Raw genomic sequence first — 13,314 nt, forward strand, 5'->3', positions numbered from 1 at the left:
ACATTGTTGAGCTGCCAGGTGCGTCACGTAACTGTGCATGAGTGTATATGCATGTGTACATGTGTAACTTCCCCAGACAGACAACTTGCCAATGCCCAACGACTCATCCAAGATCCATTCCTGAATTTTGTTAGTTAAAACAGCTGAGAAAGGGGAGGCAATTAAATAGTGCAATTGCTAAGCAGACGCTCTTAGATCTGAAGAGTTTAGGAGAACCTCACAATGTTGAATTCATGAAATTTAGCAAAGACAAATCTTCCACTGCTTCTACAACAGTGAGTTGGTTAAGATGGGCAAAACACTTAAGCCATTACTTTCCGGTGTTTCTGGTATGAAGAAATGAACTTGCTGCATGTTTCTAAGCAAGATTATATTGCTCTGTGGTTATTTTGATGAAGAAGGTATATACAATTGCAGTCCCTTTACAACCAGGCTTCTCATCACATCAGTTTCATTCAAAGACAGTAAATCCAGTGCAGCTGCCTGGTTTGGGTCCCAGTACCCACTTACACTGAATATCAACCTAGAAGTGAGACAGAACCTAACAAAGTGGCAGATATATATAAAAAAATAAACTATATAAATTTCATTGACCATCATCATTTACTTAGAAATGCAGCTTTCAATGCAAGCCCCTATGGTTATGCCAATGTACCAGTCTAAGCATCTGCACAAGAGGGGAATCTTGGGGAGCAGGATTGCTTAACACCTCTTCTAAGCAACTGCAAATGTTGCCAAGCTGTCTCCATCACCACAGTTACACTTTACTATTAAGATGATTCACAGAAGAACAAATAAAACACAATGCAACATGCCTTTGTTATCACTGGGAGCATGTTTCACTGCTTGAGTGGTGATCCTCCAAAGAATGATGTTCTACAGATGTCTCAGGTTGGGAGGCTACTTTGGTGGACACTAACAAAGTGTCTCTAGACGCTGAAACATCAGGAGAACACGTTCAATGACTTTCCGACATCCTGCAACTGAACCGATTCCAATGCTCCTCTTCTTTCCAAGAAAATAATTACAATTGTCCCTCTGTAAAGCAATGGGATCTTCCACGTCAGTGAGGTGGCTGCAGAACAGCAAGCTTTATTCTATACAATACATACAAAATGTTAAAAATATACGTGATGATTTAAAGACTTACTGTGATATCACTAAATTGACCAAATGGAGTGCAGAGCACAACAGCAGATATGAATGTTCACTGTATACTCCAGTGCTGCAGCAGAGCACCAAACAAATTTCCATGGGATCTGAACAAAGAAATTTGCTTAACAACTAGTCTGTAAAATTAAAAACCTGCAACTCCACCCAAAAAGAGCTGGAATTCCGTTCCACTCAGTGAAGCATCTGGCCTGATTGCTGGCGGCTGCCCATCACTGCCACTTCACCATTCTAAAGTCACGAAACATCCTCGCGACCACATTAATTAGCTCCCCTCGCAAAGCGCTTAAGCCATAGAGCAATGTTACTCACGTGATGTCTCTGCGCTGATAGCAACCTTGAAGAAGGCAGGCGATCAGGTCACTGATAAACTCCACATCATCCCTGTGAAGAGCAGCTTCCAGTTCCTAATGAGCAGAAGAGAGGAAAAAAAAATCCAACCATCAAACTAATTCCTTAAAATTTACTGCTGGCTGATCAGGACCAAAAAGACTCACGCAGCCTCAAGCTGACCTTCCCCATCATTAAAAATACTGCTATGACTACCTCTTCATTGCAAGAGTTTATGGGAAGACCTTGAAAGGCTTTTACTGAATGTCACTCTCCAGCCAGAAGACTAATGCTTTTGTCTGGAAACAGGAAAATAGGGTTCAGTGAGGCTGAGATACCACAGCCTAATAAGAAACTCACACTTTCTGCCATGTTCAGCTGATGGACAGGAATCAACACTTTCATTCTCCTGCTTTGCTTTCTGTTCGCTAAGGTGAGTGAGTTCGTTTACTTACACAGAGAAGTAGCAGTTTCAGATGAATAGCCAGAAATGACTGAAAGCTAGCAAGCAAATGCCTCAAAGAAAAGCAGGCATTTGGTTCTTTAACTTATTTATCTTTGTTTTTTGTTATTTTCCCCTGCAGTAAGAAAGAAAGAAAGGATGGAGGGATGTCAGACCTCATGACCCCAAACCTCAACGCTTGATGGAGGGGTGGAGAGTACCACGGCTTCTTTCAGCACGATGGAGTTCATGTAAAGGTGTGATGGAGGAACTGATCCAGAAAGGATAAACTTCTGAAATGCAGTTATTACGAATTTCACACGTTGTGAGAAATATCTGTTTTTCAGCTAGCAATTTCAAGCTTTGTTTTTAAAATATTACTAGATGAACTGCCGTTTTATTTATATGCCAGAAAATCACTCACAGTAAGAAAAATCTACTTGCTATAAGACTTATCATCAGCAGTATACAGCACTTAAGATTTAATATGGATAAATAACATAGGCATAAGAAGCTATTCCTTTTGGGTTTCAGAGTAAATAATGGATTGAATACAAATTCCTACTTGAATGTTACTCAACAGATTGTTACACAAATGGCTAAGCTAATGGCTACAAAATAAACGATAAACGTCTTGGCACTTACCCAATAAAAAAGAGAAAGTGCTTTTTTATTAGACTGCAGTAACTGCAGTAATAAAATTATTTATAAGAGATTGCAGATTAAACATCGCTTGTAGTTTTTTGTTGGAAATGTATTAATGGCATATTTTCATTATCAACACCGCTCTTATTTACCTCTTGTGCAACATCCAGAGTGCTTCATGAGTGGAAGCCTGACACCTGCCCCAAAAAGAATGTATTAAACGCAGCTATTATACATGGAAACTCGAGGCAAGGAAACGACGGTGGGCAGCCAAAGCTTGAGACATAGCGTCCCTGCCACAGAGCTAGGTAAAGACCCAAGAATCTCTGGGATAGTAAAGTAAATATATTTAAAAAGATGCCTTCTCATGAAAAAACTCCATAAGCCACAGGAGTGGGTGAAGTTTGCAGTCCTAGTGAAGAGATTGCTTTGAACCTCAGGGAACTTGCTTTTCAAGTGTGGATTTCTGATTGGTTTCAGTTTTAACTCCAAAACTTTCATGCATCTGTACATGTAACAGTTTTAGATATCACAGTTCAGTTTAGCTTATGTGCTGTGTAAAATAAGTCTAGTTGTGCTCCAGTGCCACAGAATTTTGACACTAGCAATAAAAAAGCATAGCTGGACAGAGCCAGTTCTGTCCTCTAGACAACTATCCTGCTTAATGAGAATTTAACATAAAAACTGCAGTTGCTGCTTACCATCCCTTGGAGACAGCGATAGTATTGTTGTATAAATGGTAATCATGCTATATAAATAGCAATTATCAACTGAATTCACTTGGTAAGTGGCTAGTACCTCCAAAGGAGGTGTTATTTTATTTGCAATTTACTTTAGTGGACATCTACCATTGAAGAAAATACACCTGAGAAGGAAAAAAAAAACTGCTGAACCATCCCAGGTATGTTACCACCGCAGAGTTGCAGCTTGTGAAAAATGACATGTTAGGACCCAGAATAAAGGTGGGGGCAAAAGTAAGTCTCCAGGATATTCCCCCCGTTCAGCCTCTCCCTCATCTGTGTGCACTTGTGCACTAAAGCTGTCAGTCAGCAGCCTGCCTCTGCTAAGATGTGACAGCCTTTTGTACGACAGAATATTTAAATTGCTCCCCCTGAGCCTTTTCAGCCTGCTGTTTGACTAACACTCCTTAAGCAGTGGTCACAACCGGCTCAGATAGCCCCTATCTGCAGCAATTGTTCTCCAGGCCCAGGAGTGACCTTCACATTTTCTGAGCCGACGGGTGACCCTGGGAGCTGGGGACATCTTTCGGGCACTGGCAAGGTGCTGTCTCCTGGGCAGGGACCTGCCAGTATTCCCCAAAGCACCTGGCCAGGGAGTTTCCCCCCCTCTCCTGCTGCCTCCTCTCTCCCAGACGGGTGCTCCTCACCCCTGCCTTCACAGTGAGTGCAGCACTAATTTGGGGATCCACTCCGGCCACAGATGGATGTCACAGCCACTGGCTAACGGGGGCACTGGGCACGCAGACCCACGCAGGGCTGGGTGCAGAGTCCTGGCACCATGCTGGGTTAAGGGACTCTGGCACAAGTCAGGATTAATCAGCACACACATAGCATGGGGCTAATGAAGGTCCGTCATTAGCAGGCGTGAGGCTGTCAGCTTTGTAGACAGGCGCTTGCACCATGCTCCCCAGTGCCATAGGTGCTGCTTGTAGCCTGCTCTGGTCCTCTGGTCCCTACTGACTGCCACGCCTGGTGCCAGCAGGTTACATGGCAAAGGCACAGTCCAAGTATTACTGTGATTGTCTTGGAAAAAAGATACTGACATTGTCCTGTAAAGTTTTTGTCTACTTTTTTCTGATGCTGCTTGCGATAGTGTAAGAGCAGCAAAAGGCGCTTTAATTTCCCAGAGCTGGGTCCATTGGTGCTGTTTAACTGAATGTCACAATTTTCTATCCCACTAGATTCTGCAGCTTTCTGGCCTAAAACACCTAAATCCTAGACTTTTCCCACATGCCCAGGGTGCTGTGGGAACGCCAGCAACCAGGAGCATGCGACGCAAATCTTAACATCTCAGGACTGCAAACGAAGAGTTGGGATCCCCTCTGGTTTTCACCTAACGCTTCAGCCCACATTTTGCAGGATGAGGAACAAACCTTGTTTTTCCAGCCCTCCTCTCCAACAAGGGACAGCCAGAAAAGCAGCATGGTGCTCGAGCGGCACATCCGAGCAGAGGCGGCCGAAGCGACCCGAGGGACTCCAGGAGAAAGAGGCCACCAAACCCCCCTGGTCCTCAGGGCAAACCCTGCCCGGGGCACCCATCCCCACTCTCCTCCGGCCTGGCCAGGGCCAGCGGCGGGCGGCTGGGCTTCCTCCTCGCCACCATCCCCCCCACGCCTCCAGCCCTTTTGTTTTTCCCCCTTTCTCTTTGAGCACTGAGCTGTGAGCGCAGAAATCTGAACCTTGCCAAAACGCACAGAAAGGAAACAGAAGAGGCAGCAAATCAGCAGAGGAAGGGGGACACACACACAGGCATCTCCTCCTCCTCCTCTAGCTGGGGAGCAAGGAGAAAAGCAGGATTCTCCCCCTCTCCAGCTGGCGTCACACCTCATTAGGGAAAAGCCTGTTTAACGTCTCTCCCTCCTCCCAGCCCGGGACTAAATTCCCCCCGCCGCGCCGAGCCCAGCAAGGGCCGCCGGGAAGAGGCGGCGGCCGAGCAGGCCTGCGCCCCTCGCCGTTCCCCTCGCTGGGCAGAAGCGCGGGCCCGAAGCCGAGTTAGCCGGGGCGGGCGAGGGGGCAGGCACCGACCCGTCCCTCCCTGCTCCCTGGGAAAGCAACCGGCAGGGAAAGGCCGGTTCCCCACACCCGCCCGCGCCGTGCCAGGGACTTGGTCGGGTACGGTTAACCCCACCGGTGTGCTACGGGCCAAGGCCGGAGCCCAAAGCAAACGCTGCTCCCGCAGAGCTGCTGCGAGCACGTATGAAACCCCAGCATCACCCGCGTTCTGTTGCAATTGCTGCTCGGCCTGCTCTTGAGAGCACGCAAGTGCTGTGGCCTCTGGATGCGTGGCGGTCCAAGCCCCGCGCTGCCCAAAGCACACTTCCTCCCGACAGCTCCCCAGGTTTCTGAGAGGAAAGACAAGGCAGCCTCCCAGGTAAAAGTAAGCGAACGAGTCCACAACTGCGCCAGCAGCGACAGCCCCGTCACCAGCACCAGCGCAGAGGTGACGGCAGGGCTGCTGCACATGCTGGCTGCTTGAACCACGGCAAGCAGCCAGCCAGGCTCCAGCTCCTCAAAGTTTGGGGCCCTTGTTTCAGAAGACGGGCTCCTCCAACACCACCGGGAAGCCTAGCGCGTACAAGAGCCCGGCAGGAACCGCCTGGGTGCTGAGGGACGGGACTACAGTTTAAAGGCTTTCTCTGCGCTGGAGCTGAATCATCTATAACTGAATCTGATAGACATAACCAGTTTAAGTACAGCTAATCCTTGTCCAAGTTAGCCATCAGTTTAAAAGCCCCAATCCCTTCAGCTCTATTTCCATACCGCCGCTGTTTATCAGCTTTCCACTGCAATGCTCCCAGGTGACTCAACAGGCTTTTGCAGAGGCTTTAGAAGATCACTGAAAGCTACCAGTGGGCTGTGGTGAGCCAGCCCCAACCCATGCGCTGAAATTTCAACACCCGTCACTAAATTGAGTCAGGATGTTCTTTTCCCCCCACAGATAATTAATAACAGGTACCCAGGCAAGAGCCTGGCAAATCCACACAAAAGACCACAGTTACCTGGATTGGGCAGGAAGACGGGAAGTCAGCTGCAGGTCTGAAATGCTTCCAATGAGCATCATTTACCGCTGTGTTGCCTGAAGCCGGTGTGCGTACTTCACATCTCCAGGTAGGAGCTCCTGCTGTCCTCCCCACCGAAGAGCCAGCTGTCCCCCAGCTGCGAGGAGGATGCAGAGACCTGGGGACAGACTGCTGCTCCCCCAAACGCATCCCAGATAGGAAAGTGTTGCACTCTCCTTTCGGCTGCAGAGCACACCCAGCCAGTTCACCCAAAACAGCAGCAGAAAGCCAATGCAATGAACAGTGGGACACGGTCCCGGAGCTCAGGTGAGAGGATCCAGCTACATCACAAGCCAGTTGCTCTGCCACCCCCCATAACTCAGCCTGTTGACCTGTCTGTGTGCTCAGCCCCGAGGACATACTCAGCACCCCTGAAAAAACCATGGCCCCACCCAGCAGCCGGAGTGCTTTCGGCAGCCCAGTGCCATGCTCCCCCTGCTTGTGATTGCTGCTGTCATACGGAACTAATTTTCAAAATATGAAACCTACTGAGAGCGCCCTGCTCTGCATGACAAGCCAGGAGGGCACTGCAGGTATTGAGGGGTATTCCTGGGGTCACAATATGCTAGAAGTGCAAACAGCAGTGGGTTTGAAGTTATGGCTTCTGATCCTCATCGAGTCTCCCAGCCACATTACCTTAATGTTAAGCAGCCAGCTGGAGACCCCACCCATTATCTTAGCCTGCAGCTTCCCCACAGTGCTGCAGGAGCCTGCACACTGCCCTCTCTCTTTCTGATGCTCCAGGGCTTTACAGCTTCCAGAGCTAAAAAGGCCCCCAGCCCTCCACTCGGCCTTTCCAAGGCAGGGAGAGCAGGTGCTGAACGCCCTCCCTGTGCTCCTGGCAGTCAGGACCAAGACAGCAGCTCTCCTCAAAGAATCATCATCTTCACCTCACCACCCAGGGACCACAAGCTCAGGAGGAGCTGAGCTGCCCTGTGACAGTAGCTTCAGGGGCGCGAGGCGAAGAGGTTTGATGACACCCAGCACTGCAGCGGTCTGACTCTTCTCTGAGGAGGCGTCAGACTTTGGGGGGCGCAAGGGATGAAGAGCAAACATCTGAGGGAGGAGAAAAGCTACCCTGCCAGAAGGGCACTATCATCTGGGGAAGCAGGGAAAAGCAGGAGCAGCAAAGATATTCCCTTTTCCCATTTTTTCAGGTCCCCCCCTAATGTCTGTCAGTGCCTTCTGAGATCTCCACCTCCCTCAATTTCTGTGAGCAGACTTTGAAGGCTATTTCCAGCACGTTGTAAATAGAGGCATAATGTTACTCCAGGGCTAAGCAGAGGTGTGAGATGACAGCTTTGTATGAGGGAGATGGTTACAAACAGAAAGCCAGGGAGAATTTGTCGTATTGCCTCCACATTACGCCTGTTTGCAAAGAACAAATCCCACGTGTGTCCCCCCCAGTGCTGGCAGCGCGATGGATAAGCTCAGCCACCCTTTCCTCTAGCAGCTCCCTTCAGCTATGAAAGGGGATGCACAAATGTTGAATTCTGCTCAGTTCAGCCCAAGCAGGTTTGAAAATGCAAACTCTTTCCAATGCAAATGGACATTTTTGGTCAGGCTACAATTTTCTAGGCTTGGTTTATAGGCATACTCCAGTTTTGTCCTCCTTTAGCCTCTCTATCAGGATGCTTAAAAATCTGAGACCACCTTGCTATCTATCTACCACCTATCCCACCAGAACAGTTGTGGCTTCTTGTCATCATCCACGTTAACCTGCTGCCTGATCTCTCCTTTGGGACAGGGACCCTTCCCTGTTTGCACAGCATGCCAGCACTTGCTCTCCAACTGGAATTTTTCACCGCTGTGTAATACAAACAAATACAAGCAGCTCACGCTGGGCGACTAAACTGTACTCAAACAAGCTTTCAGACTGATCAATCCAGTCTCCCTCACGCCCCATAGCAGTGTACCAGTGCTAATAAAGCTTCCCTCTCCTCCTAGCTCATCTTGGCTGCAGTGCAAGCGATTTGGGAAAAACGCTATGTTTGTTATGAAGTTTATGCATTTGCAGCACCTACAAGATGTAAAGCTGCTGCTCATTCCGTTTATTCCCCCTGCAAAGTACCTTTTCAGATGGACAGGGTATGTCTGAAGCTCTGAAGTAACAAGCAATTGGTTTCTGTTTAATAGTTAGACATTAGTACTTTATGCCTCTAGAGCAGCTTTCATCCTAGAACATTAAAGCATTTACAGAACACATTCAGTACAGCCTTGCAGCACCTGGCAAGGAAGGGGAGGCACACACCCACATGCAGAGCAATTTTACAGATGGAGAAACTAATACAAGCCCCAGCATCCTTACCAGGGGCGTGCTTCACTCAGTGGCGAGGCTAAGAGAGAAGCCATAAGGCTTGACACTCGATGCCACTGCCATCATCTTTCTTTTTCAGCAGTTTTATTAGCAGCCAAAGCATTTGGAGATCGTGCTATTTCTCTCCAGAGGGTGATTTCTCCCTTTCAAAGTAATCCCCTCTTCCTTCAGAGCAGATAATCTACACCATTTACCATAAACCAGTTATGCTGTCTGAGGAGCAAGCATCGCACTAAGCACTGAGCTGGCTTTACATGGGAGAGAGACAGAAATTTCAGGCTCAGCAGAACCGATAGTCTCCAGCCTGTGGTTTGCAGACCCTGTGGAAAACTTCCAAGAGGCCTGCAAAGGGCAATTAAGAAAAGCAAGCTTAACACCAGTCTGCTTAAAAGGGGAGGGTTCCCTGCCTTTATGGGAAAAGTACTGGAGTTGCGCCCCTAAAAGAACCCTAACCAAAACACCCCCACAAAGTGGCTGACCACTATTGCCCAAGCCACAAGTTCAACTTCTCTAGCTGAAAATAACCTACAAGCACACCAGTATGAGAGGAAACACAGTCTGCTTGAATCGCATCCTGTTTGCCTCGCCCTCAGGAAGGTATCATGTATTGTCACCTAGAAAGCATCTCTCCAAGTAGCTGCAGTTGCACGGAGTATCAGATGTATTCAGATCATTAAACTACTTGTAGATTGCGCTGGTTTAGGCTTTTGGGGTTTTGTTTGTTGGGAAGACAGGCTGAAGAAAGCGGTGAGCAGACAGCTAGAGATTGGGACCATTCTGAAGCTAACCTATAATGCCATATAGATACATATAATGCCATATAGATTATATATTTGTTAAGGTCTCACAGTCCCATGACCAGTAGTACCTTGCTGGTAAAACCAAACCAAAACAACCTCAAAGTCCCTTTCTCCACAAATGCTGGATTTAGCAGTCCCATTTACTGGCTATGTAGTACCACCAGCTAAAGACTAAAAATTTCAGCCACAGTTTTACATAGCACCTTGGGTGAGCACAGTCACTTCAGTGGGGAACAGCATCAGCACAGCTCTACCTGTTCTTGATGTTGTTTCTGGAAACAACATCACCTGGTTAGCTATGGTCCCTCCCCAGATGATTCGGCTGCACAATAAATAAAGAACAGCTGATCCTGACGTGTCACCATCTCCTGCAGTAAGAGGCTTCCTGGGTACCTAGTGGGAGTTCTGCTAAGCTTTTAAGCCCATTGGCAATGTGGGGGACAGTCTGTAGCTCCACAGCCAAGAGGCTCAAAGTAATAATCCGATTTCAAAGCTCCTCCTCCTCTCCAGCCAAAGGCAGCAAGGGAGGATGAGATCAGACTGTAGATGCTCTTCATTTCAGGTCTGGCCACTGCGCTCATCTGCTCAGCGTGAGCGCCAGGAAGGGAAAGGATGAGTGCCAAAATCTGGAATGGATTGCTTGGCGAAAGCTTCTGCAAAGATTTCAAGACTTACTGGGAAAATAATTTTTTTAAAGGGGATATTTGCTGCTCTCGATACAGCCAGACTGGCCAATCTAAGCCAGCCTCCACTTTTCAGGTTCACGCACTGGCCAAAACTCCTGGGGGATTTACTCCCTGCCCTCACGCACTGCTGATGCAACGTGGCATGCAAGCTGTACAGCTGGTTTGCACTCAGGCAACAAAACTTCTGTAAAAGTAAGGAGCAATGCTCTGGCCTTTACATCGCTCCCCCCCTCCAGGATGTTATTAGCTGCCAGCTGATAAGCAAAGCCATGAAAAAACTATCTTCATGGGCATCAAGATAAACAGAAAGCCCAGATCACTCCTTAAGGGCTCAGGTGATTCCCTTATATCCTTTCTGCCCCTCAAACAAAAATGATGACTTGGCTTTTGAATGGGGGAAGAAAGGTCCCTGCTCACCCTTGAATGAAAAAGCACGATGAAATGGTAAAATCTATTAAGATAAAAAAAGGCTGTAAAGCCTTGCTTTTTCCCTTTAATCTGATCTCCGCAGCCAGCCATTCTTCTGCCTCCCTTTTGGATGCTGCACAAAGCACAGCCCACAGTGTACCCACCACAAACAAACCCTGACTGGCCACTCAGCGGGGAGATTGGCCTTAAAGTGCTGTCGGCATTAAAAATTAAAAACTCTTCCTCCTCACTCTGCGTCAGACAAAAAAAAGCCGTCGAGAGAACTGGCAGCCACACACAGGTACCCCACAGGTTTCTACCACCACGCACGGCCAAGGTGAATTCCACCTGCAATGCTACACTGAAGTCCAGGTTCCAGCATTTTTGCTATTAATTTAGCAAAGAAGAATTTGCAAAAGTATGAAATAGCTGCCTACTGGTATCGACCCTGATGATGCAGCCAGCCAGCTACTCAAATGTGTGAATGGCATGTTTGCAACAGGCTTAGTCTCAAGCCCAAGAATAAGTTTTAAAAACACACATCTATTCCACAGCATAACAGTTTGTGGCACCATAACTAATAGGTCTCTTCTGTACTCTTAGATAACTGTCTGCACTACCCTGGATTGCCAAAAGCATCACCTTGCTCATCTGTCAGACTCTCTGAGCTTATTCCAAGCTTATACAGTCGAGACGTACTTCAATACAAATATGTATTAGCATAAGAAACACATATGCTGCCACCCTTATGAGAGATATATGCACTAAGGGATAGGTTGTCATAGGAAATGGTGTTTCAAGCCTGTGGAGTATTGTAGTGCAACTCACAGTTCATTACACAGCTCTGGCTCCATAATGCACATTACTGCAGGATCCAATGTCAAAATAAATACAAGTTACCTTTTCCAGTACTCACACCCTACCTTCAGCCCTGTCCAAAAAACTTCTGTATTTCACTGGATATGTGGAAAAGCCCCCACAGCTTTTAAAGCCTGGTCTGGTCTCAGAGCCTCCATCCCCCAGGAACGGCTATCTAGCAGGCCATCCCCAGCTGGCCTCACGGCTCCAACAGGAATCCCAAACCTCCTCGGCTGCCCCACTGAAGGCGCAGACCTGCCCTATTCTGCTGAGCTGTCATCTTCCACAGGATGCTGGTAAAACCCCAACAGGAGCCAACAGGGTTGCCTGGTGACCGAGGCGGCTGCTCTCGGGGCTGGGAGCAGCCGGGAGACAAGCTGGGAGCCCCATGAGAATTCCTGTCCCCTCCCTGCTGCTGGGGAAAGGCAGAGGAAAGCAGGGTCTGCACAGAGAAACAAAGCAAAAAGCTGGCAGTCCCAGGGTTTTTAGGCTGTCAAGTGAAGCGTAAAATCTAAGGAGCTGCTTCTTGTGACATACTGTGAGTAACTCAACATTTGCACAAGTGGCACCAGTGCAGCGGTCCCGACTAAGGCCCCTCGGCCAGAGGTGGCCATGAACCACCGTCTCCACCTGTATCTGGGAAGGAGCACAGCTCACCTGTGTGTCTGCCAAGGGAAACGACACAGACCCCTTCGTGTGCTTAGGAGACAGACACTGTGTTTTACTCCATATCTGGTAATGCTGCTCCATAAAAAAGGTGATGGAGTGCTTGTAGCTCTACTTGCACAGCACAGGATGAGCATCATCTTCAACACATAAGCCACACAGGAATTCCTCTGTAGCTTAATTTAATGCTGTCTTTATAGCCAATAAATTTGCAGATTGCTACAAAGACTTGGCTATTTATGCAATAATAGTTATATCTTCCAAAACCGACAAATTATCAAGGTTAATTTTAATTATGTTCATAAATGTTAACGCTCACTACACTCTTTAAACACATATTACAAACATCATCATAATTTGAGAGAAGGGCATTAAACTATTGCCCAGACAGAGGAAACCGGGTCTATTGCTATGACATTTACTCTACAGACATTATTTGGAGTACTTTTTCTCCTAAATTCTCTCCTGCCATCCAGAATGAGCAAAAAGAAAAAAACATGACTTGTTTTGTTACATTTCAAAACACAAAACAGACATCTATTACATCTTGTAGCCTGTAATAGCCAGCTTTATTTCTGCAGTTCAGTGCAGAAGTGATGACACTGGATTATCCAAAGATCCACACAAAACGCTTCGGTTGGATGAAATAACTGATCTGCCTGAAGTGGGGGAAAAAAATACGGTAACAGATAATTATATAACCAGCTTGTAAGCGTTATTAGTAGAGCACGGTATCAGGAGAGCCCTGGCTTTTCTCCTCACTTCCTGCATTCAGTGGTGAGAGCTAAATCTCTGCCCGTCTCTCTCTCCTCCCCCACCCAAAAATTAGATAATCTTTAACCAACCCTGTAAAACACTTGCAATCTTCAAGTAGAAGCAAGGCTGAGGTTAATGTACTGCTACTTCTCTAACATTCAGACGCTGTGTTCTACCTTGATAACAGAAGAAAACTGGAAAAAATTTCCTCTGCTGTTCAGATAAGGTAGCTTGAGGACTCAGGGGTAAACTCTAAAGTTCAACATTTTAGTTTGAAAGGACATTTCCAGTCATTGGCTACTGGAATTCAGATGTTCAGATCTTGACTAAGTGATAAAATGCAATAAAAAAGAACTTTGCCAGAAGGTAACTCTTTCTTTCAAAGAAGGAATGGGAATATTAGCCATTCTGTAAATTAACTAAGCACAGCAAAAAAA

At 47.3% G+C, this 13,314-nt stretch overlaps 1 protein-coding gene across 1 annotated transcript in view; it reads right to left on the reverse strand.

The window, feature by feature from the left end:
* Window positions 1-13,314, reverse strand: part of CECR2 (CECR2 histone acetyl-lysine reader) — a 110,093-nt gene that overhangs the window by 54,850 nt on the left and 41,929 nt on the right. The window contains exon 2 of the mRNA XM_075429380.1: window positions 1,483-1,577. Coding sequence (XP_075285495.1) covers window positions 1,483-1,577 — 95 coding nt within the window. The remainder of the gene's footprint in view (window positions 1-1,482; window positions 1,578-13,314) is intronic.

Source organism: Opisthocomus hoazin, chromosome 8 (genome assembly GCF_030867145.1).
Source record: "Opisthocomus hoazin isolate bOpiHoa1 chromosome 8, bOpiHoa1.hap1, whole genome shotgun sequence".
In the NCBI taxonomy this organism is placed as follows: Eukaryota; Metazoa; Chordata; class Aves; order Opisthocomiformes; family Opisthocomidae; genus Opisthocomus; species Opisthocomus hoazin.